The following is a 25061-nucleotide window of genomic DNA, read 5'->3' on the forward strand; positions in this document are numbered from 1 at the left end:
GGAGCTGTGTGTCTCTCTTGAGGTTCCGTAGGCACTAGGGGGCGGGGCCAGGGAGGTGTGCTGGGGGTGGGGGCGGGGCCTGACCCCGCCCTCAGGCCCCGCCCCTAAGCGCTGGCCCTGGGCCCGGAGGCGCTAAGAAAGGACTTCGCTGGAGTGGCACAGTCGCATCTCCTGCAACGCCCATGGAGGGAGCGGCGGTTCGGCTGCTGCGCGGAAGCGCGCTGGTGAGTGCGCTGGTGGCGGTCGCCCTGGGGGTCTGAGACGACCTTGGCCTCGGCGGCGGGGCCTTCTAACGGGACCCAGGAGCCCTCTCCACGTCCCGGGTCCTAGCCTCCTTCTCTCCTCCGGGTCGGTCTCAGACCCTTCACCGAGGGCCGACCTCCCACCAGGCCTCTGGGCGAGCCGGCCTCCGCTTCTGTAAGGAGGGCCGGGAGTAGCAGCTGGTGAAAAGGGGGCTGGGAGATGTTCTCGAAGCTTCTTTGAGGGAGCAGGCATTCTGCCCTCAGTCGGAGTGCCATGACTCCCAGATGTCCTTTGCAAATCTTTGGGCCCTGAGCCTCGGATCCTTAGGGGCAGTTTGCAGAGGTGCCCCCTCTCCGAGGCCAACTTTACCCAATTATTACATTTCACCACCACCCCCAAAAAGATTGTGAAAAATAGTCTCTTTCTGAGCGGTGCGTTTCCCCGTCTTCCCTAACTCAGCCCTGCTCCAGAGTTAGGAAGGGACCTCAGAGTTGGTCAGACTTCGCAACCAGTTAGAGAATTCCCTCAGCCCCTTATCTCATGACCAGGGCCAGAGCATCTCCCATGGGTGAGCTCAGCACTGCTCAGGGGAGCCCATTTCACTCCGGCTTCCTCAACTTGAGCTGAAACCTGCCTCCCAGGAATATCCACCTGTTGTACCTAATTCCGCTCTCTGGACGGATACAAACTGTGGATTCTTTAAAAGATACTGTGTGGGGTTTTTCTCATTACATTAAATGTTTCCATTATTCAGCTTTTCCTTGGGTAGGCTTTCTAGAACCCTCTCACACTTGGATACATTTCTGTTTGTGAGAACATTTCATTAGAGACTTGACCTCTGCTTGGCTGTAGACCTTTGCATTTGCTCTAAGGAGTTAAAGGCTGTTCAGCTGCCACTTCAGTGCCATGCCCGGAGGCAGAACTCTCCTTTTGTAATTAGAGATAATTAATTTTATTTGACTGTCTTACAGACTTGAGGTATTAAGAAGATTTCTAAAGTCGTCTTAGTGTATTGTTGCAAAGAAATTAAGTCTCTACGGTACTATTTAGTACTATTTTATAATTGTTGTTTAGTAGCTTAGGAAAGACAGTTCCCAGGATTTCACAATTTGACTCTTGTGTTAGAGCCAACACAGTTTTAGACCACACGGGGTGTGGCAGGCACATGTTCTTGGTGTTCTATTTGCGTCATTTCATTTAATTCTTAAAACTATCTTCCAGAGTACTAGTTTCATCAGTCTTTTGGCTGCAGAGGCTAATGCCGGAATAGATCAAGTGACTTGCTCAGAGTGACTTGCTAGAAAGTAACAGAGCTGGTGTTCAGATTCTAGTCTGATGGGACACTTGACCTTCGTGCTCTGCTACCTTCTTCTCTTCCTTAGCCATGCCAGAGATCTCTTTTGTTTGGATTTGTTGGTTTATTGTGACTGGTTGTCCTTGTTAGTTTCTGAAACTCTTTTGCATTAATCAGCTAATGTAATTGGCGGGATGTTGACTATGTAGCATAGTGGTTGAGAATGTGGGGTTTGCAACCTGATTGCTTGGGTTTGAACACAGGCTCTGTCACTCCCTAGCAGTGTTGGACAGGTTATTGAATCTCTGTGGATCTTAGTTTCTTGATCTGTAATATGGGGAGAATAATGGTACCTATCTATAGGGGGATGTGAGGCACTTAAAATAGTGCCTGGCATAGAGTCAGCTGTCATTAAATGTCAGCTTTTATTGCCATGCGTGAGACATTGGGTAGTATGGCAGATACAATAAAGACCATGAACACTGACCTTTAAGAAGTGTATCTTTTAGTGGGGAAGTTAGAACTATATCCAACTAATCTGCTATGTAGGTGGCGTACAAATCCCAACGGGTCCACAGTCTGCCTGTGGGCTCAGAGGAGGGAGCGATATACAGGACCATTAGGGGAGAGACAGCCTCTCCGGGAGCTGGGTTTAGATTTTAGGGGAAAAAGAGAGTTGGGGAAGACACAGCAACAAAAGGGCCTGGGGAATTTTAAGGAATTTTGGAGTTTATCTTTTAGGTTGTTGAGGGGCCTTTGAAGGTTTTGAGCTTTGGAGGTACATAGTCAGCTATAATCTAGTTTTATTGCTGTCATAGCAAGCGGTACAGAGGGTAGAGAATTGCAAATTAGGGCTAATTTTGGTCCCTGATATCAAAGACAAATGGAAAGCCTGATTTTAGTGAGAATTTTCTATAGACCAGGGACAGCATCTTACATCCACCACCCTGTACACTGTTCCTATTAAGCAAGTCTTAGTGGCTTCATTTCACAGCTGAGGAACTGAGGGGTGGGAGGGGGAGGGCGGTTTTCAAGGTGCTGTTGTCACACAGCAGTCAGGTCACAGCTTGGGCACTCAGCCATGCCTGCCTTCTCAGAAGGGCTCTCTTATCCCTGCACGTGCGTTAGAACTAACATGTCCATTTTGTTGGGGCAACCTGGTTTGTGGGGAATTGACCTAGTCTACCTGTGGTTCCGAAGCATTTTAGGCACCTTGATGTTTTTCAAGAGATCATTTTAAAAACGTGTTTTTGAGGCGATTCCGTGTTCAGTTAATCCTATAAAGGATTTCTAGACTTTCTAGGACTTCTAGAAACAGGCCTTGGAATCAGAGCACTGGAGTTTGAATCCTGCCTACCACCTCTTAGTGTGATGACCTGAACAAAACGAAACGGATTCATTCTGCTTTAGACTTCAGACTTCTGAAAGTGTGAATTGAACTTCTAACTGGAAGCATTTTGGAAGCTGAGCAGGAAAGGGATCTGGCAACTAGCAAAAAAAAAATCGGAACAGAAACTAACAGAAAAATCAGATATAGGTCTGAGCCTTTCGAGTACATTACAGACCATGTGGGGTGAATGCTGAAGACAGGCAAAGTCAAGACGAGAATTAATGTGGGATATCCCTTAGGGGAGGATTTGTGACAAATACACTTTATTCAGAGTAAGAGCAAAAGCACAAGCACAGCTCGTGCTATGTAAAGAAAACAACCCAAAGGGAGCAGAGGCGAGATGGAACTCAGGGCCAGCTTATGGAGATGCTGGAATGCACGTTGAGGCAGGGTGTGAACTGGGTCTGTTTAAGGCTAGAGAACTGCCTTAGGTTCGTAGGCTCCCTTCCCTCCTCTTACTATCCACCTGTCCCTGCTGGCATTTTAAGCGTGCAACTCCTGGTCTGGAAGTCGGGTCTCTTGATTCTGGTTTAACTGTTCTTTCTGCTACCCAGCCTGGTTTCCCTGAAAAGGAGGGAAATTCCCAGTAGCTGATAAGGTGTCGGACCCGAGTTAATTGCACAATTAAAAATTTTTAAGTTCATTGATAATCCCACCCTGTAAGACTTTGGAAATAGAGGCCGTTTTGGAAAGAGAACTTGTTGGCCTGGCCAAGGCCACGTAAAGGTGAACAGGTCTCCTTTGTGCTGATTTCCCAGCACTGTGCCCTGTCTTGGTTTATTTCACCCACTCCTGAGACAGTCTCTGTCTATTCTTCTAGAAAGCGGTGGCATGGTTAGGAACCTTTAGATACTGGAGGAGGCGGAGACCGATGGAAGGGAAAGGTTACCTTTTTAGTAGTTCTGGAGAACGCCTGGAACCGAAGCTGCTGTTTTTGGAGAAAGCAAGCAGAGGTTGAAGAGGTTCTGGTGTAGAAGCTTTGGCTCGGGGATAGGAAGGCAAAGAAAGGATCAATTTAAAGTCTAAAATGAGATATGTAGTGCTTAAATCAGATCTTAAAATAAATATCCTAGAGTTAGTTGGAATTCTCTAAGAGGTCTGCGTAGAGGAAGACGGGAGTCCTTGAGTTGTTACAAAGTAGAGAAGAAACATTGCATCATCTGCTGTCCTGAAGAATTGTTTTATAACCGTTACTGACACAGTGGCATTAATAAGCAAATCCTCTTATCTCCGCGTCTTCTCACGTTTTGCTGTAAAGGAAACTAGCTGTCTTGGAAGGATTCTCGCTCCGCCTACCACAGAGCCTGAGAAAAATGTGGCCAGCTGATTACATAATAGGGCCCTCTCTGTGTTAACTATTGTCCCATAAACCTGCAGAACTGTTTATATACCATGTTGCTCCATCTACCCCAAGGAGCATCAAAACATCACAAAAATCACCGTTCTTGTTTTGATTAGGTTAATTAACAAGCAGTGAGCATAATTAAACACCTTGGCATTTAACCTTGAGCTCCTATTTATTATACGAGACCTTGGCACGGAGGACCTGCCCCTCTTCACTCCTACTTCCTGCTGGAAAACTTCTTAAATTGACATGTTTTAGAAACAGGTACAAATGATAAGAGGTTCAATGTTCAAATGTCTATTCGTTAAATTCTTCTAGATTGTTGACATAATCTTCATAAGCCATGTGAATTTCTGTCATGGTAAAGCTATAACATTTGGTTTCTCTAATTTTAAAGTAATTTGCTTAATTTAATTTGGGGGGGAGGGCACTAGAATTTTTTAAAATGTTATTTTCAGTAGATAATTGTAGGTTCTCATGCAGTTGTTAGAAGTAACACAAAGAGATCCTACATACTCCTTTTTTCTTTTCTTTTTTTTTTTTTAGAGTGTGTGTGTGCAAGGGGAGGAAGGGCAGAAAGAGAGAGAGAGAGAGAGAGAGAGAGAGAGAGAGAGAGAATCTTAGGCAGGCTCCATGGCCCATCACAGAGCCCAATGTAGGGCTCGATCTTACAACCTTGAGATCATGACCTGAGCTGAAATCAAGAGTCAGACAGTAACTGACTGAGCCCCCAGGCACCCCCTGCATACTCTTCATCCAATTTGTCCTAGTGGTAACACCTTATAAAAACTACAGTATAGTATCACAACCAAGATGTTAACATTGAGACAATCCATCACACTTACTCAGATATCTCCAGTTTTACATGTAATTTATATATTTTGTCCTGTGCAGTTTTAATCATGCGTATGTTTGGGTATCCACAACCACAGCCAAGCTACGGGACACTTCCATCCTCACAAAGATCCTTTGTGTTACCTTTGTTTAACCACAGGACATCCCTTAAGGCCCTGTAACTTAGTGGCTCTGTTTTCCATCTGTATACTTGTATCATTTCAAGAATGTTAGATAAATGAAATCATCGATTTATAACCTTTGGGATTGGCTTTTTGCATTCAGCATAATAGTCCTGAGATTCGAACAGGTTATTGCCAAGCTGTTGCCGACATGGAGAGCTTGCTTCTTTTATTGCTGAGCGGTATTCCATTTTTCCAGACTGAAAAACTTTTCCTCTGCCCTCTTGGGTTCTGTAGCTGGAGTCTGGAAATTAAACTGACAGAAGACATTAACTCAAGGAAAAGGTTTATTTCGTATGAGTAGGGGAGCCAACAGAAGAACTAGCTGGCTCTTTCAAAGGTTAGTTAAAGGTTTCATATCTTAGGGAGAAGGAAAGGGGCAGAAACTGATCCTAAGAGAAAAACAAATAGGGTTCTTTTAGGAAAGACAGATGAGTTTTTAGGAGAACAGACAAGAGATAAGAAAGTTGGTGATAATACTTGTCTCTACAAGTATTGGTGGTCTTTCCATAAAACTCCCCCAAGAGAGGATTTCTGGCACCCTCCTTTCCCCAAAGTTACTGCTTTGAGCCAGATCAGGGAACCTCCAAGAAGACTTTTTCCTGCATTTGTTGAATCTCAGATGTCTTCAGATTAAAACAATCTTTCTGCCAGCCCTGGGGTTCCAAGTGGGTCCCCATGCCATGAGCGGTATACCATTGGGTGCTTAACGAATCATCCAATGGAAGACAACGTGGTTGTTTCCAGTTTATTATGAATAAAGCCGCTGTATAGGTTTTTGTTTGAACTTAAATGTTCATTTGTTTAAAAAAAATTTTTTTTAAACATTTATTTATTTTTGAGAGACAGAGAGAGACAGAGTATGAGCAGGAGAGGGGCAGAGAGAGAGGGAGACACCAGAATTCAAAGCAGGCTCCAGGCTCCAAGCCGTCAGCACAGAGCCACAGGGCTCGAACTCACAAACCGAGAGATCATGACCTGGGCCGAAGTCCAGGAGCCCACCCAGGTGCCCCCTTAAATGTTCATCTCTTAAGTAAATAATGAAGAACACAGTTGTGGTAATTGCATGATCGGAAAAAACTTGCTGAACAGGTTTCCAGAGTGGCTGTGTCATTTCGCGTTCCTAACAGCAGTGTATGGACATCCACTTTATCCTCATCCTTACTATTAGGATGTCCTTGGAACCACAGTAGAGGGGACGGCCATCTTGCCAGTGCAACCCAACGAAAAGCCCCTAGTAGCTTGCCAGAACGAGTTGGAGGTCAACCAATCATCGAGCGACAGCACGACCTGACGCGAAAAAGGCCCACCTGGACCTAAACCCGGAACTGAACCGCTGCAGCTTAAAAACCCCACCCCACCACACCTGGGCGAGACTTCCCTGACTCCTGACTCCTCCCTCCCTCCCTCCCTCTCTCCCTCTCCCAGAGTCACGGAACCTCACTCGAGACCTTAGTTCCCAAATAAAGCCTTTGACTGCTAAAATTTTTTAGCCTCTGACTCCTATCTTTACCCTGCCTTACGCCTGACCCTAACACTTACCATCAGCTGGTATTGTTGTTAGGGTTTTTATTTTAACCATTCTGATTATATCTCACTGTGCTGATGTACTTTTAAAATACTTTTTAGTTCCCAGCAGAATCGGAGAGTGGGATATTCTGGTTTGTTGACAGTTAAAAGATCCTTCTTTTAGTATTACACATATTTAATTATATCATAAAATAATCTTATTTTACCCTTTCTTGATCTGTGAAGTTGAGTCAATGCTGTTAGAAAACCAGAGGCTAAAAATGATGTCGCTTAGGTTAAGGGCCGCACAGCAGTAAGCCAAGACTTAATACCTAACTTAACTGTAGTTTTCGACACCCCCCCCACCCCGCCACCCCCCCCACCCCCCCACTCCCCCGCCAGCCAACCAGGAATGTAGCCTTTAACAAGTCAACTTGGAATTTCTTGGTCCAACGAAGAAATTTACTGATAGACCCTTTCAGCTCCCCTTAGGAGGGAGGGCAACCTTGTCTAAACAGTGCATTCCTTGTTAATAAAAACTTTCTTTTTTTTAAAATGCTTTCTCTGCTTTTAAAAGCCTTTCTTTTATTTATCCCAGTGGCACTCCCCCTTGCTAGATGGGATGCTGCCTAATTCATGAATCATTGAATAAAGCCAGTCAGATCTTTAAATTTACTTGGTTAAATTTTTTTTTAACGCAAAAAGAAGAAAGTTACCATCAAAATCTGCTTACTCAGGGTGAGCACCCTAATTATTTAGCTGTAGAATTACTACATGATTTTAATGGACTTGTATGTCAAAAAGGACTTAGTGGGTACCTGGCTGGCTCAGTCACTAGAGCGTGCCACTTTTTTTTTTTTTTTTTTTTTGAATGATCGTTGGTTTGTTTGTTTTGAGAGGGAGAAAGACAGAGCATGAGTAGGGGAGGGGCAGAGAGAGAGGGAGACACAGGATCCAAAGCAGGCTCCAGGCTCTGAGCTGTGAGCACAGACCCTGATGCAGTGACCTGTGGGGGAGGTCGAGAAGTGGGCTGGATGAGGATGGGGCATCGTTCAAAAGCTTTTTTGAACCTTGTTATTGTTCAACACAAAAAACTGTTTAAAGCCAAACACATTGGGGGCAGACGTGGCAGGGAGAGCAGGGATGCTCATTCGTGGATCATTACCGTAGACAAGTGAGTGGTTAGGCTTTTGAAAGGTTGCATTAAGAGGAGTTGAGTTTTTACTTTCCAAGTCATGCGTGTTAAACCCGATTCCAGCCCAGGCTACACATGAGAATCATCTGGGGGAGCTTTCTAGAAATACAGAAGCCCAAGTTTCATCTTGAGCCCGTTGAATCAGTCTTCATTGGTATGGCTCTCTCTTTTTTTTTGCTATCTCAGGGGCAACTCGACCCTAGTGGAGTTGGTGAATGTTCCCAGAATTGACCAGTTTCTTTAGTTTAATTACGTGCAACTATATTTGACAGGTTCCTAAGAAAGCCATAAAGTTGTTCTGCAGTATGATTTATCTAAAACCGAACATAGCATTTTAAAGGCAAGCCTACTTCAAAAATCCAGAGCGTACATGGATTACACATCACATACTTTAAAAAGTCATAACATTAACATTTCATCAGTAAATATTTCTTCTTTTTTTTTTAATTTTTTTTTCAATGTTTATTTATTTTTGGGACAGAGAGAGACAGAGCATGAACGGGAGAGGAGCAGAGAGAGAGGGAGACACAGAATCGGAAACAGGCTCCAGGCTCTGAGCCGTCAGCACAGAGCCCGACGCGGGGCTCGAACTCACGGACCGCGAGATCGTGACCTGGCTGAAGTCGGACGCTTAACCGACTGAGCCACCCAGGCGCCCCATCAGTAAATATTTCTAATACACAAGAAAGTGCAGGAAAACTGGCACCCATATGCCCACAACCCACTTTTCCTATAGTTTTGGAGGTTTGTTTATCTGTTTAAACGTTTATTTTGGGGGTGCCTGGGTGGCTCAGTCGGTTCAGCATCCTTCTTTGGCTCAGGTCATGATATCACAGTTTGTGAGTTGGAGCCCCTCTCTGTGGTCACAGCTCGGAGCCTGGAGCCTGCTTCAGATTCTGTGTCTCCCTCTCTTTCTCTGCCCCTCCCCCACTCACGCTCTATGTCTCTCAAAAAATAAACATTAAAAAAAAATTTTTTAATAAATGTTTATCTTTGAGGGGGAAGTATGGGGGGGTGCAGGGGGTGGAGAGGACAGAGGATCTGAAGCAGGCTCTATGCTGACAGCAGACGGCCCGACACAGGGCTCGAACTCACAAACTGAGATCATGACCTGAGCCAGTCAGCTGGTTAACCGACTGAGCCACCCATTTGTTTTTTCAAGAAGTGAAACAAACATTTGACAAAAACGGTGCCATTTCCACCTTCTCCACAGAGGGAACATAATCCTGACGCTGATGTGTATGCTTCTTGTTCACGTTTTTAAAACTTTTACTGCATCCGTGTGTTTCCATGAGAATATATACTATCATTTGGTGTGTTTTTAGAGTATACATAAATGCGATCATCCCAAACAAATCCTTTTTGCAAATTGCTTTTTTAACTCACTATGATATTTCCAAGATTTATCCATGTTGCTATATGTAGCTCCCTAGTTCATTTTAACTGCTGTAAGCTATCCCATTGAATTATAGAGGAGGAGAAAATATTTTTCACTCTACCCTTATAGGTTCTTGGCTGAGATCCCTGTGTAATAAAAGACAGGTTAACAGGGAAAGACAAGCAAAGAAACAAACAAATTTAATAACTTGGATACCTTCTGTATAAATGGGAGACACCCAGGGAGACTGAGTAACCCTGAAATGGCCCAAGCCACCATCACTTTAAATACTGTTACCAGCTAAATACAAAAGTTGGAGGGGGTTGCCAGGAAAAGCACCAGTAAACAAGAGTGGGGCAGTTATGCAGATTTAAGCCCTCCCCTTTTCCCTGCATAAGTTTCTAGGGACTTAGTCATCCTACTCTTCCTGGTACAGAGAGGAAGACACCCTTTCACTTGAAGATCTCCCTTTTAATGTAGCAAAATGTCTTGTACAAAAGGGTTTTGTCTACTCAGTTTTGAGACATTCTCTTATGTCTGCTATTTCTGAAAAAGAGCCAGCTCAGGGGGGGCGCCTGGGTGGCTCAGCCGGTTGGGCGTCTGACTTCGGCTCAGGTCCTGATCTAGCGGTCTGTGAGTTGCAGCCCTGCCTCGGACTCTGTGCTGACAGCTTGCTCAGAGCCTGGATCCTTCTTCGGAATCTGTGTTTCCTCTCTCTCTGCCCCTCCCCTGCTCGTGCTCCTGTCTCTCTCTGTTTCTCAATCATAAGTACACATTGAAAAAAAAAATAGCCAGCTCAAGATAATCCTTAGGTCAGAGAGGCATATTTTGTGATGGCAAATTCTTTTCCACTTCAGAATCAGTACCCCACAACTTATGCATTCCTTTGTTGACAGATAATTGGATGTTTAATTCTTCACCTTTATAACTGTCACTGCGTTGCTTGCAAGCTTATCCTCATGTGTATGAGCTAACAGGGAATTGCTGGGCCTTAATGTGTGTCTTGATCTTTATTGTGATTTCTTATACCTGTTTTTACACTCGACCTACAGAGTTTAAGAGTTTCTTCGCACCCCCTCCCCCCACTTTGTTAAAGAAAAATTATTCATGACCCTTGTTAAAGATGATGAAGAAGACTTTATCCAAGAAGGGACTACCGCAGGGGCGCCTGGGTGGCTCAGTCGGTTAAGCATTTGACTTCAGCTCTGGTCATGATCTCACAGTTTCCTGAATTCAGGCCCTGCCTCAGGCTGTCTGCTGTCAGCACAGAGCCCACTTTGGATCCTGTCTCCCTCTCTCTCTTCCCCTCTCCGACTTTGTCTCTCTCTCAACAATAAATAAAAACATTAAGAAATAATTTCAGAATAAAAAAGGGCCTACATTGGATTTTGCGGTAGGGAGGGGAGATCATGCCCAGTTCCAAATACAGCAAGGACAAGTAGAGTGGGAGTCAGCAGATGCAAAATCACTAAGAAACATTACAGGCAAGTGGGATTCTTTTGTGGGGGCAAGGGGGCAGACCACCCAAGGTGGGCCACTTTGGCATGAACATTATTAGTGTGAGTTAAAAGCAACCAAAACCTGGCGGGTTCAGGTAAAGCTCTATACTTCCCCTTACCTGCCTGCTTATACCAAGAAGAAAGCTATTAACGGAGATTCCTCTTTACCTAAGAAACTCACCTGCATGATTGGGTGACCTCCAGACATCTTTCCCCTTCCTGCTTATGGCCTTGTCCCTTCTGTACGCTCAGATGTCTACCCCGTCCTTAGCTCATAAAAGCATCACGTCGCCTGACTGTCTTTGGAATTTCCAGGTCTGTGTGGATTCAATTGGACTTTCTCCTGTTAATCCTTCCCATCTCAGTTTGATTCTTAGTCCAGCTAGAAGGACCATGAAGGTTAGAAGAAATGCTCCCTCCCTGACACTTGGTAGAGTCACACTCACCAGCCAGCGAGGATTCTTGCTGGAGGCATGCTGTAGTGATCAGATACCGAGGGTGGGTGTTTTCACTAGACTGACCCGGCAGGATTCTTGCTAAAACTGGACTCAGCGGACCAAGGACAGCGCCCAAGGTCAGGGCCTAGTTGGAATGGACTCCGAGGAGCTGACTCATGTTTGGTTAAGGAGAGAGCCTTTGTCAGACTTCCCCAACAAAGTGAGAGAGAAGCTAAAACAGGAGACTGAGGAAAAACTGACCAGAAGGAACAGGAAGACAATGAGAGGGGAGCATTTGGAAGGAGGAGGGTGTGCTCACCTGAACTGAATCTGCTGACAGCAAGTAAGTTGAAGCCTGGAGAGCATAGAGATGTTGGTGGAGGCCCTCCAGGGAGAGGTGCCGGTGAGCGGTGGGGGCACTGAGGAGGCAAGGGCAAGTAGGTAGGGGAGGGGGGGGATGGTACTCCAGGTGGATTCGAGCAGGGAGAAATGGAAAAATGTGAGAAGACAAACGTGATGGCTAAGGATCCCGTGAAGGTGGGGAGGGGTGGGATCCAGAGAGAGGTAGGGGGACGGGCCTTTCTTAAGAGGAGGGACACCATTTACATTGTAAGAGGAAGAAAGGACAGGAGGGGTGGCCCATGCAGGGCCCCGAGTGGATTGGGTGGTAGGAAGTTGAGGTGTTTACTGTTTGTTGGCATTAATTTTTCTGGTAGAAGGTGAGATCGTTGGCTGACGGTGAGGGGCAGAGCTTGTGCGTGTCGGGGGTGGGGGGGGGGGAGGCTGGTGGTGGTGAGAGAATGTCGTCATTTCAGAGAATGGGAAAGGGCCTAAGTGGAGGTAGGTGACTATGAATTTAGTTTTGGATGAGGCCACACGTGTGTCTGTGTCCTCTGTGCCCTGGAAGCCAGTGCAGAGAGGTAGCCCGCTGGAGCCATTCTTGGCTCGAGTTGTGATGGGAAGTGCAGTGCAGTAGATTGGGGAAGAAGTGGATGACGAGAAGTGGGGATTTTGGGGGTGATGCAACCACTGTATGACGAGCGGCAGGGGTGAGCGCAGAGCTCTGTGCATCTGGCCAAACCCAGTGAACTGTATACTACAAAAAGTACATTTTAGGGGCGCCTGGGTGGCTCAGTCGGTTAAGCGTCTGACTTCAGCCCGGGTCACGATCTCGCGGTCCGTGGGTTCGAGCCCCGCGTCGGGCTCTGGGCTGATGGCTCAGAGCCTGGAGCCTGCTTCTGATTCTGTGTCTCCCTCTCTCTGTGCCCCTCCCCCGTTCATGCTCTGTCTCTCTCTGTCTCAAAAATAAATAAACGTTAAAAAAAAAAAAAAAAGTACATTTTACCAGGGGCACCTGGGTGGCTCAATTGGTTAAGCGTTCGACTTTGGCTCAGGTCCTGATCTCGCGGTCTAGGAGTTTGAGCCCTACATCGAGCTCAGAGCCTGGGGCCTGCTTCAGATTCTGTGTCTCCCTCTCTGCCCCTCCCCTGCTCACACTCTGTCTCTCAAAAATGAATAAATGTTAGGAAAAAAATTTTTAAGTACATTTTACCTTATGTATAAAAGAAAAATTGAACCGGGCTCCTGGGAGACTCAGCTGGTTGAATGTCCGACTCTTGATATCAGCTCAGGTCATGCTCCCAGGCTCGTGGGATCGAGCCCCCTGTTGGGCTCCACACTGAACATGTTGCCTGCTTAAGATTCTCCCTGTCTGCCCTCTCTTTCTCTCCCTCCCCCCCCCAATAAAAAATAAAGTAAAATTGAACTGGGTATAAGGGGAAGATGGAATGTTGCTGTGGCAAATGAATCTAACGATATTACAAGTTGTGATACTGAGGTTCATAATAAACACATGCCGGGTCTTCCTTCAGGGTTCCTGGCTCATAGCTCCCCAAACCCTGGGAATTTCCTAGGCAAGAAGAGCAAAGAGCATCTTTCATGAAAATAATTGGGATCCTGTTTGCAATTCCTGAAATAGTTTGAGAGCCTTAAAGGTGAAATGGGTGCCTTGTTACTCATACTGGACCCCCTTCCACGGCACTTGAGTTTCTGTCAATGAGATGACTTCTAGACTGCAGCAAAGGGTGGGGGCTGGGTTCCCCGGGAGCCCCTCTCGTGATGAGATGGTTGGGCCTTTCAGTTTCACACCCCCCACCCCCTCCACCAGGCTCCTGGGAGGGAAGAGGGGCTGGAGGTTGAGTTAGTGGCCAATGGCCAGTGATTGAGTCAATCTGGTCTACATAATGAAGCTTCCATACAAACCCACTGGAACAGGGCTCGGAGAGCTTTCCGGTCCATGAGCACAGGCAGGTGCTAGGAGAAGGGTGCCCGAGTAGAGAACACAGAAAGCTGTGCCCTTTCCCCACACCGTGCCCTGTGCATCTCTCGTGTGGCTGCTCGGGAGTTACGTTCTTTGATAATAAATCAGTAATCCAGTAAGAAAAATGTTCCTCTGACTTCTGTGAGCTGCTCTAGAAACCTTAATGAACCCAAGGTACTAGGAACCTGCAATCTGTAGCCAGTGAGTCTGAAGCACAGGGGATGGCCCGGGCTTGCCAGCTGCTGCGTGAAGTGGGGCAGGAGCCATCTTGTGGGACTTGAGCCCTTGACCTGTGGGGCCTGACACCGTCTCTGGGTTGGGAGAATTGCTTGTTTGTGTGGGGAACACCCCCACGTGTTGGAATTGGTCCCAGAATTATTACAGGACAGTCACATCACCCCACACAGGGGGCGGGGAAGAAAGAAGCCGCAGAAACCATGTTTCGATTGCCAAAGACAAAAAGGCCTGTGCGCGAGCACAGATTTGTGTCTCGCAGGGGTCTGGGTTAGCAGTTCTGAAACTGTTGTAAACGTGTACTAGGTTTAAGCAAGTAAATCATCCTAGATCTCGAGAGCCACGTTTCTCACTGTCGGAAAGAAGTTACCACTAAGAAAAGAAAACTGGAATGTGAATTCCGTGGTGCTGGAATGGAATCCAAGCAGGAAAGGGCATGTCTTTTTGCACACATGTGGGAAAAAGAGCTGGGGGCACATTTGGTGGGAACCTCTTAATATAGACATTTAAGGTGCAAAGCCCTCCACGTTGCATTGGAACACTTCCTCAGGAAGAGCCTAAGCGGGGCTTCGCAGGTTCGCAAACTTCTCTCATGTGTCCTCCTTTTTACCTTTCACGAATTGTAAAAGCCCGTAGAACTGAAGCACTCTAAAAATGTTGGGAACGATATTTCGTTATGCTGGAACACAATGGATATGTTCCATATATGACAGATGTAATGGATTTAGCAAAAAAAAAAAAAAAAAAAAAAACCTACCAGAACATTCCACAGTCAAGGGTTCTTCACCTTTTTGTGTGCCATAGATGAAAGGTACACAGCACTATAGTGAAATTTAATAGACCTTTTCTCAAATGTTTTAAAATACGTAAAATATACAAGACACAAAGGAAGCCAGTTATGAGAAAAGTTATAAAGATATTTTTAATTGTGATATAGTAATACGTATTTCTTAAGATCTGCAGGGCACCTGGGTGGCTCAGTCGGTTAAGCGTACGACTTCGGCTCAGGTCATGATCTTGTGGTTCGTGAGTTCAAGCCCCGCATCAGGCTCTGTGCTGACAGCTCAGAGCCAGGAGCCTGTTTCAGATTCTGTGTCTCCCTCTCTCTGTCTGACCCTCCCCCGTTCATGCTCTGTCTCTCTCTGTCTCAAAAATAAATAAACATTAAAAAAAAATTTTTTTTTAATTAAAAAAACTAAATCCCGGCGTGCCTGGGTGGCTCAGTCAGTTGAGCATCTGACTTCAGCTCAGGGCATGATCTCACGGCTCATGAGTTTGAGCCCCGCGTCGGGCTCTGTGCTGACAGCTCGGAGCCTGGAGCCTGCTTCACATTCTGTGTCTCCCTCTTCTTTCTGCCCCTTCCCTGCTCATGCTGTGTCTCTCTCTGTCTCAAAAATAAATACACATTAAAAAAAATTTTTTTTTAAAAGATCTGGAAGCAGCTCTGTAGTTTTGAAGTAGTAAGGAGCATCAAGGTATTTGCACCAATTTATTTGATACAAAAATATCTGTAATTTCTTTTGGTGACAGAGCCACAGATAACTTGTAACTTGTTGCCTCCGTTTCATAACTGAAGGAAATGCTTTATTTCCATTAGAGGTTAGTGAGATAAAGATATAATTTCCCCCATGCAAGTTCATGGACTTTATTGTTCCGTCCACAGGAGTCTACAGACCCCAGGTCTGATCATCAGTACTTCTAAGGGCAACAGAACTCTGGTCAGCCGAGTAGGAAACAGATCAGACTCATGTTACGGAAAGTATTTGGCAAGGCATAAATAACTATTATTCCATTCAAGGAGCAATTGCTGCCCTGTACAAAAAAATGTGATGATGTGGTACAATGGGTTATAACCGTGGAAAATCATTTTGATGGAGTGGACACCAAAGCCGCACAGGCTGAGGTCAACACTGAAGGGCAGGGGACAGTCGAAAATCATCATCGAAACCTTGGGCTGTGCAAGTTTAAAGGCGAGGCAAGGAAATGTTTCCTTTATTAAAGACTGTCATATTAAAAGGAACTTTTTTTTTCTGCCAAAAAGGAGAGGTAATAACGTTCAATGCTTTGGTTCCTAAGGGATTCCAATCCCTTAGCACACAGCCACTATATTTTATTATCGCATCTTCCTACGTTTGTATGCCTACTTTGTAAAGGACCTTTGCCTCTGTTGTCTTGTGAATCTAAAATAATTGCTATGTGTCGAACACTTTGTCGGTAGCAATTTTGAGACTAAAGCGGGTCACGGTTATGTCAGCAGGAAAAAATGGGTATTATTGTCATACCTGCTGGCTTCTTAAGTTTCTCAGTGGTGGGCTTTCTGTTCAACTCCAGTACAAAGGTGATACATTGACTCAGAGACACAAAGAACTCTGTAGGGGGTCTGGTGAAGTAAATAATCTCTTCCAGAAAGAAGAGAGGTGGGCAGTGTGTTGGGGTTTTAAAATGTAACAGGCGAGTTTCATGATCATTTTGTGGAGGAGATTAGTCAGCTCATTCATTCATTCCAACATCTCTGGACGGTCCCATTACAGGACTCGCCCCCCCCCCCCCCGGCCCGCCCAACCACTGAGCACAACATACCCTTCCACCTCCATAATTCCATTCCTTCTCCCAGCCCGTCCCTGGTGCCTGCTGTCACCGATCACGCTCTCTCCTGCTCCTACTTAGCACTCTGCTGCTCTCCTCAAGCCCCTGTGCACCTCCCTTTCTCAACCCCCCTCTCCTTACCCGTGATTCTTCATCTGTGTCATCAGGAAGAATACACCACCTCATGTATCCCCCTTTCTAGTCCAAAGTTTTCCTCTCCCAACTGTGTCTTTTAACAGGAAGAAAACGTTCCGTGCAACTTCGCCCTAAACTATCTGCCTCCTGATTCTGAAAACAAAACAAATGAACTACAAAACTGAACCACATTTTTCTTCCATCTGGCCATCGTGTGTTTCCCCCCTGAATCTAGAGCAGAGCACATCTGTACTTGGGCACATAATTGCAAAGATTGACCCGTATGTGGGAAAGATTAACAGTGGCTTCAAACACAGTGACTCTTGCTCCTTTTCTCTCTCACTCACTCTCCCGTTTTTTACTACCCTTCTTTTTAATCCTGCAAAACTGGACTTTTTTTTTTTTTTTTTTTTTGGCCTGTTCCATGAGCCATATCATGTTCTCCCTTATGCCCTACACTCTCAGGCAATTGGCAGGTGCTCAGCAAGTTCATTTTTAAATCTCATTGAGTAAAAGGAACACACTAATTCTTTTTTTAAAGCAGCTTAATTGAAGTATAACTTACCTACCATAACATTCACTCCTTTAAAGTGTGTAGAGCAACGGGGTGCCTGGCTGGCGCAGTTAGTTGGAAGAGCATCTGATGCTGGATCTCGAGGTCATGGGTTCGAACCCCACGTTGGGTATCGAGATTACTAAAAAATAATAAACTTTAAAAAAATAGGAAAAATAAAGTATACAACGCAATGACTATCAGTAAATTTACAGTTACAGAATCATCACCACAATCCAATTTAGAACATTTCCATCACCCGCCAAAAGATCGTTATGCCCTTTCTTATTTTGTTTTTTAAGTAGGCTCTACACCCAGCTTGAACTCATGACCCTGAGATAAAGAGTCACACACTCTACCAGGTAAACCAGCCAGGAGCCCATCATTGTGCCCTTTGTAGCCACTGCTCCTTCTCAACCCCCAGCCCTAGGCAGCCACTGCTCTACTTCCTGTCTCTGTGGATTTGCCTTTTCTGGAAATTTCATGTAGATAGAATCATACGATCTGTGATCTTTTGTGGCTGGCTTCTTTCACTTAGCATGTTTTTACGTTCAGGAAAAGACTGATACCTTATCTGTTTCCCTTGCAATAGAATTCTACAAAATAAAATTGGAAAGGTATGGCAAGTATTTAAAATTAGATGACTTCTTTTTTGTACAAAATTGGAGCAAACCCATTGTTTAAGCAGAATTGGCACGTTCGAAGGATTTGGGCCACTGCGGCAGGGAGATACACGAATGGCAAGAAAAGCCAGCCTTGCGGGTTAACTCTGTTACTACTGCCACAACTACCTCTGGTAGGACCCCCACTGCTCTGTTCTTAGGGGCCCGAGTAGAAATAGTCATCACTGTTTATTGAGCTCTTACTATATGGCAGGTGCTATGCTAAACCCTTCATGCAGATTGTCTCATGAATGCTCACAAAACTCAAGGGATTATTATCTACATTTTGCAGGGAAGGAAACAGCCTCAGAGGTTTTAACTGAGGCTGAAATCACTTGCCCAAGACCACATAGCTGGTAAATACCAGATGCTAGGTTTGAAACTAGTCCAGTCCTTGCAGACAATAGAGCCCATTTTCTTAACCTTATGCCACATTGTCTCTTACTAATGAGAAGCTGACAAAACAAAAGTAGCCTCAGGAATCAAGAGGCTGGCTTCTGCAGCCAGCAGGGCAGGGGACTCTCCTCCCCCACCCCTGCTCAGTTGCCCTGTGCAACCCACCCCACTCAAGAATGCTCTTTGCGCTGGTCACCCAGTAGTGCTTTTGTTTTCAGGTTTCCCCTTTAACGAAGTCCGTGGAATGCAACATTTTAAGAATGAGTTCCACCTAGAAAGTTCTGTTTTCTTGAAGGTAAAAGGTAATCATCCGGGAAATTGCTTTAGTTAGAAGAGCTCATCGCTGGTAAAGGACACACACGTTAAACCAACTTGGGTTTTGGGTCCCAAGACTGTGAATTTTAAAATGCGCCAGCTCACATTCCCCTTCTTTGGTGACGCAAGAGAGGAGAGTGGGTTATAAAGTCATTCCCGAAGAAACTGATGTTCAGATACTTTTCTTTACCTTGTGTGTGTGTGTTCCCTGTTCCACGGGGGGACCGTTCCTACAGCTAAGAAGACATGTCCCAACTTGCCTGTCTTCTTGGAAAACTCCTCCCCGTGTCCTGAAATCTTCCCAGTCAGCAGCTCTGCTCGGTGTAACGGATCATGGGCCATCCTGCGCCCCTCTGCAGATGTTTACAGAGGAGGAGATGATGATTAAGAACACGGGTGAGTAGACGGCTCACTTTCACCTCCGGACCCCTCTGGTCACCAGTTGGGTCCCTGGTGTGAAATTCCGTGATGTGCCTGGGGGATGTGTGCACCTCAATTTGTGAATGCAACTTTTTTCCCATGAATTTAAAACATGTTTTTGAAAACAGTAAAACCTGCTATGTTAAATAGAATAAAGACGTTATCAGTATTGTGGTTTTTTTTTCCCCTACAGTTAAAAAATTTGCCCAGGAACAGATTGCTCCTCTGGTTTCAACGATGGATGAAAATTCAAAAATGGAGGAATCAGTAATACAAGGATTATTTCAGCAAGGGGTACATACTTTGTAATTCTTCCCATTTCAAACTTTAAAAATACTGTACTTTCCGGCATTCGAATGTAGGCATGCTTTTAAACTTAGGGACTTTAATGATGGCATAACGAAGTCTTCATTTCCTAGTCAGGATTATCTGTGTTCTCATTCATTCATGCATTTATTTTTAAATGTTTATTTATTACAGAGCATGATTGGAGAAGGAGAGGAGAGAGAGGGAGAGCGAGAATCCCAAGCAGGCCGCACACTGTCAGCACACAGAGAGCCCGACGTGGGGCCCGATCTCATGACCGTGACACAATCGTGACCTGAGCCGAAATCCAGAGTCGGATGCTTAACCGACTGAGCCATCTAGGCGCCCCTGTATGTTCTCTTTTAGATTGAGGTCCTAGTTAAAGATTTTCTTTTAACTGATTTAACATTTGAAATTGGAAATCCTATACTTCTTAAGTAAAGGGCTTAGAAGCAAGTGAGAGTGATTTCTTTGGACCTGTGGTATTCAACTAGAGGCCATTTTGTCCCTCAAGAGATATTTGGCAGTGTCTGGAGACGTTTTTGGTTGCCACAGCTAGGGGTGCCACTGACAACTGGTGGGATAGAGGCCAGGGATGCTGCTAAACATCGTACTGTGTACAGGACAGCTGCGTGACAAAGAATCATCCAGCTCGGTAATGCCCAAGATTAAGAAGCCAACTTTAGTTAGTGAAACTTCATAGTCAAGTGTATATTCTACCTGAATCCCTCTGTCTGTACATGGTAAACTTAGAAGTTCAGGTGACATCTGAATTCCACATTAACCAGGGAAACCGATTTCCAGATTTCAAGTCACGTAGTCCTTTGATGGAAGCCCAGGATACAGAGCAGATAAAAGTAGAATTGTTTTGGGGCGCCTGGGTGGCTCAGTCAGTTGAGCTTCCGACTTCAGCTCAGGTCACGATCTCGCAGTTTGTGAGTTCAAGCCCTGCGTCGGGCTCTGTGCTGACAGCTCGGAGCCTGGAACCTGCTTCGGGTTCTGTGTCTCCCTCTTGCTCTCTGCCTCTCCCCCACTCACACTCCATCTCGTCTCTCTCTCAAAAATGAATAAACTTGGGGGGAAAAAAAAAGGTAGAATTGTTTAGGCTGTGGGTTTATCAGCATGGGGGCTCCAAGGAGAACATTTTCACAATCACTGCACTCACTCGTCATCTCTCCCTCTCCGTAGGCGTGAAGCAATAATTCATTTTTCATTTTAATACTAGGGATATCCCAGAACTAGTAGCTCCTATTCAGAGCCATTGGCTAAAATCTGGTGTGTTGATCCTGTTTGAAAAATAGCCTTTCTCGCCGAACCTAAATAGTTTTGCTTCTTCCCGGTTTTAAAGAGACCAGCTTTTTAGGAGCGCCTGGGTGGCGCAGTCGGTTAAGCGTCCGACTTCAGCCGGGTCACGATCTCGCGGTCCGGGAGTTCGAGCCCCGCGTCAGGCTCTGGGCGGATGGCTCGGAGCCTGGAGCCTGTTTCCGATTCTGTGTCTCCCTCTCTCTCTGCCCCTCCCCCGTTCATGCTCTGTCTCTCTCTGTCCCAAAAATAAATAAACGTTGAAAAAAAAAAAAAAAGAGACCAGCTTTTTAATACCATACATAGTAGTGATTTTTCCACCTTTCTTTAAAGCAGTGAAACGTCTGGGAAAATGGAATCTTCTCTGGGGTCCCAGCGGGTCAGATAGCATCCGTGAATCCAGTTTTTTGGGTAGGCTTCGTCTCCACTGTCTGCAGAACCTCTAGGCTGCTCCGAGGAGTCTTACTTAGTGTTTGCTCCACACTTTGGACTCCACTCTCCCCACCAGAGAGTTCTCGCTGGCTGGGTTCGCTACGGCCCCACGGCCTGCTCTTCCTTAGGTGGAGCGCCACCTGGAGGCTCTGCTTGGCTGCGCACATCCTGCACCGGCTGTTCTCAGCCTCCTCTCGTCCCCGTGCTGTGGTCACCTGCCGTAATAGCTGACAAGTACGGTATTCCCAGTACTTGTAGGGAAATACTTTACAGTAGGGAAAATCGGTGCCTTTTTTGGAGAAGCAGTGTCTCTGACAGCTCTAAGGTATTACAATCAGATGAGTTATCACGCCTTCCTCAGACTTCAGGCACGCCCGAATCCTTCAGTTTTCCCTGGTAGAACATCATTTGAGTTCTCACCGTCTCAGTCTCCCCCCTTTGTGCTTCTACCTGCCCATCCGCTAAGCTTCCCATCAGCCTAAACATAGCAGCCGGAACCCAGACTGCACCACGCTGCAGCATTCCAGAAGTGTCTGCGCAGAATGGAAAGGAGCAGTATTATCCTTTTACCTGTGAACAGCTCTGGGTCTTGATTTACACGTACACACATTCTCTTTCTGAAATGAGAATACTTAGAAGTAGGGGACTGGGGACATTTCATGTTCCAGACTTAGGAGTAGCTGCTGAACAGTCAGATGGTCACTGGAAAGCCTTGGCCAGAATCTGGTCATGTTCACCAGGCTCCTTTGCCTTGTCTGTTGTGGTTCAGGAAGAGACCACCAGATGTCCACTAACCGTCCGGACTTGCCACAGTGCCCCCAGGAGGAATGGTCATTCAGTCATTATCTTGGCTGAATGAGTCAAGGTGGAGGCGGCTGACCAGAAGAGATTGTGACCCACTGCCTTCCTCCGTTAGTGTGCGAGACTTTCTCATTATTCCATTCCATTATCCTTCAGAGCATTTCACCAATTTTTGTGTTTTAGATTCCATAAGGAAGCAAATGATAGTTCTAGTGTATAACTACATCCTTTTCAAATTTATATAGTTACATATAGTTTTATAGTTTTTGTAACTTACAACGTAGTGAAGTAGCCATACCAAAGTAAAATGAAATATGCGATTTTAAAATTAGGAACTTATATAGTTAAACTTTGGTTTTGAACTTGTTCTTGCAAGAAACTTTCCCATCTAGAAACTGACTTTCTTAATCTGTTTCTTTGTTCTTCCTTTAGTTGATGGGTATTGAGATTGAAACAAAATATGGAGGAACAGGAGCTTCCTTTTTTTCCTCTATCCTAGCGATAGAGGAATTAGCCAAAGTTGATGCATCTGTGGCTTTGGTGTGTGACCTCCAGAACACCGTCATTAACAATCTGATTAGAAAACATGGAACAGAAGAACAAAAGGCTACCTATTTGACCGAGCTTGCGACAGAGAAAGTGAGTTGATACTTGTTGAAATGAATCTGATCTCTTCCAAACTTAGGACATCTTCAGCTGCAGTGTTGACTCCTATCCAAGACCACAGCGCAGCACCATTCGTCAGTCAAGCAGTGCTCCATAAATTAATGCTATTAGAAAAATCTATTCTACCTCTCATTTCTGCTTAGCAATTCAGAAATAATCATCACAGAAAAAAAAAATTTTTTTTTTTGGCCCCAATTATCTTTTCGTAATACCTTTGTTGGTAGTTTCATTTATGGTGAGATGTCTAGGAAACTGCAGTTATTAGAACCAATTTCATTCAATTTAACATTGAATATACGTGCTTAAGTCTTTAAATCTGTCTTTGACAAATAGTAGGGTATATTTTATGTTTAAAAAAAAATTTTTTAGTGTTCATTTACTTCTGAGAGAGAGAGGGACAGAGCATGAGTGGGGGAGGGGCAGAGAGAGGGAGACCCAGAATCGGAAGCAGGCTCCAGGCTCTGAGCTGTCAGCACAGAGCCCGACACAGGGCTCAAACCCGGAGCCATGAGATCATGACCTGAGCTGGAGTCCCAACGCTCAACTGACTGAGCCACCTAGGCACCCCAGTAAGGTGTATTTTAGAAAATAATAACGTGAAGATACCATTATTATTTTGATAAGTACAGGCTTTTAAAAGTGGCTAAAGCTTTCGTTGACAAATGTTTGCTTTACCATATTTGTTATACTGAATACGTATACGGTTATTAACTTGGAATTTTTTTTTGCTTGCATATGTAGATAGGAAGTTTCTGCCTTTCAGAGGCTGAAGCAGGTAGCGATGCATTTGCTTTGAAGACCAGAGCTGATAAAAAGGGAAATTATTATGTCATCAATGGGTCAAAGATGTGGATCACCAATGCTGAGTATGCGGGGCTCTTCCTGGTGATGGCGAACATAAATTCTGACCTTGTAAGTTTGGAAGCAAAATTGCTTCCCTCCCCCGCCCCACCTTTTCTCTTTCTATCTCTTGCCTGCGTGCATTTCCTTTTTACAACTTTGTCTGAAATCCTTCCTTCTCCTCAGGACTAAAATGTTAGGACAATTGATTTCTTTTCATCCTCTTATTTACTGATCTTCCTGAATAAACACGGTTGATGTGATTATTACTTACATGGAGGACTATTTATTAATTGCCACCTAGTATGTTATATAGGAAGCTAATCTTCCATTCGGTAGGATTCCAGAATTTCTATGTAATGATGAATGTAAGTACTGACTTAGTACATTTGTTTTTAAGAATATTTTGTGTAGTTAGAAAATAGATACAGGGCAAAAAAGTCAATACATTTTATCTTTTGTCCTTTCTCTGACCTAACAATCGAATTAAATTTTGAAACTTTAAAGTATTTAATAAAATTCAGTTTAAAACATGGAAATTCTCGTGATCACACAGTACCTTAGCATATCTTAATTTTGCTAGCCATAATGGCTTTTGAAAAAGTCAAAGAACCTGTAGCATTCTTAACTCTGAATGTAGTGCTTTCCAGAACTTCTTGTCTCCTAATGCACATGTTGTAATTCTGAGTCCATTAATATTTTTTTAAAAATTTTTAATGATAATTTATTTTGAGAGAGAGAGCCAGAAAGAGAGAGAGAGAGAGAACACAAGTGGAGGAAGGGCAGAGAGAGAGGGAAAGAGACAATCCCAAGCAGGCTCTGTGCAGTCAGGCCAACGCAGGGCTCGATCCCACGAACCATGAGATCATGACCTGAGCCAAAACCAAGAGTCAGATGCATAACCAGCTGAGCCACCCAGCTTCCCCTGAGCCCATTACTATTTAATGCTAAAGTTCAGTTTTAATTTTCTGGTAACTTTCAACTGTTGGAAACAAGGGATCTTCCCAGTTCGAGTGTGGCAATAACATTTTTTATTTGCATTTTAAATCTTTTTAGGGGTATAAAGGAATTACCTGCTTCTTAGTAGATCGCGATACTGAAGGCCTTCACATAGGGAAAGCAGAAAACAAAATGGGGTTGAGAGCTTCTTCCACCTGCCCATTAACGTTTGAAAACGTCAAGGTGGGTGTCTTAGAATTTCCAGTGAAAGACTGGTGTGAAATAAGCTTTGCACGGAATTATCGATGTGCAAGAAAAGTGTCACAATGTTGAGTGTGCATAGGAGAGTATTTTGTAAAACTGGGATGGTGTTCTTAGGTGAGACTGTGACTAAATGTACTTATTTTTTAAATAAGCGTTTTTATTTTTTTTAAGTTTATTTATTTATTTTGTGGGAGAGAGTGTGTATGCAAGCGAGTGGGGGAGGGGCAGAAAGAGAGGGAGAGAGAGAATCCCCAGCAGGCTCCACACTGGCAGTGCAGAGCCTGACGTGGGGCTGGAACCCGTGAACCATGAGATAATGACCTGAGCCGAAACAGGAGTCGGACGCTTAACCAACTGAGCCACTGGGGCGCCCCCTAAATGTACTTTTCACAAGAGTTTAGGCAAAGGATGGAAGCTTCTCCCCAGCAGCTGGCCTCAGAGCCAATGCTGAAGATTAATCCCATTTATACTTAAATTTTTGTTGTTGTTGTTTACTTATTTTTGAGAGAGAGAGCACACGTGCACACAGAAGAGGGGCAGAGAGGGAGGGAGAGAGAGAGAGAATCCAAAGCAGGCTCCTTGCT

General features: G+C 44.9%; 1 protein-coding gene across 3 annotated transcripts in view; it reads left to right on the plus strand.

The window, feature by feature from the left end:
• Positions 1-64: 64 nt before the first annotated feature.
• The window catches only part of ACADSB (acyl-CoA dehydrogenase short/branched chain), a 36868-nt gene continuing 11871 nt past the window's right edge, over positions 65-25061 (plus strand). Inside the window, exons 1-6 of one of the 3 annotated variants that reach the window (XM_015065911.3) lie at positions 65-224; positions 18744-18903; positions 19121-19221; positions 22201-22407; positions 23176-23346; positions 24331-24456. In XM_015065911.3, the coding sequence (XP_014921397.3) occupies positions 183-224; positions 18744-18903; positions 19121-19221; positions 22201-22407; positions 23176-23346; positions 24331-24456 (807 nt within the window). In that variant the 5' untranslated portion in view covers positions 65-182. Of the gene's footprint in view, positions 225-11491; positions 11710-18743; positions 18904-19120; positions 19222-22200; positions 22408-23175; positions 23347-24330; positions 24457-25061 lie in introns of those variants that run through there. The other 2 variants (XM_015065913.3, XM_015065912.3) reach the window with 2 other exon arrangements.

This window comes from Acinonyx jubatus, chromosome D2, assembly GCF_027475565.1.
Source record: "Acinonyx jubatus isolate Ajub_Pintada_27869175 chromosome D2, VMU_Ajub_asm_v1.0, whole genome shotgun sequence".
NCBI classification, from domain to species: domain Eukaryota; kingdom Metazoa; phylum Chordata; class Mammalia; order Carnivora; family Felidae; genus Acinonyx; species Acinonyx jubatus.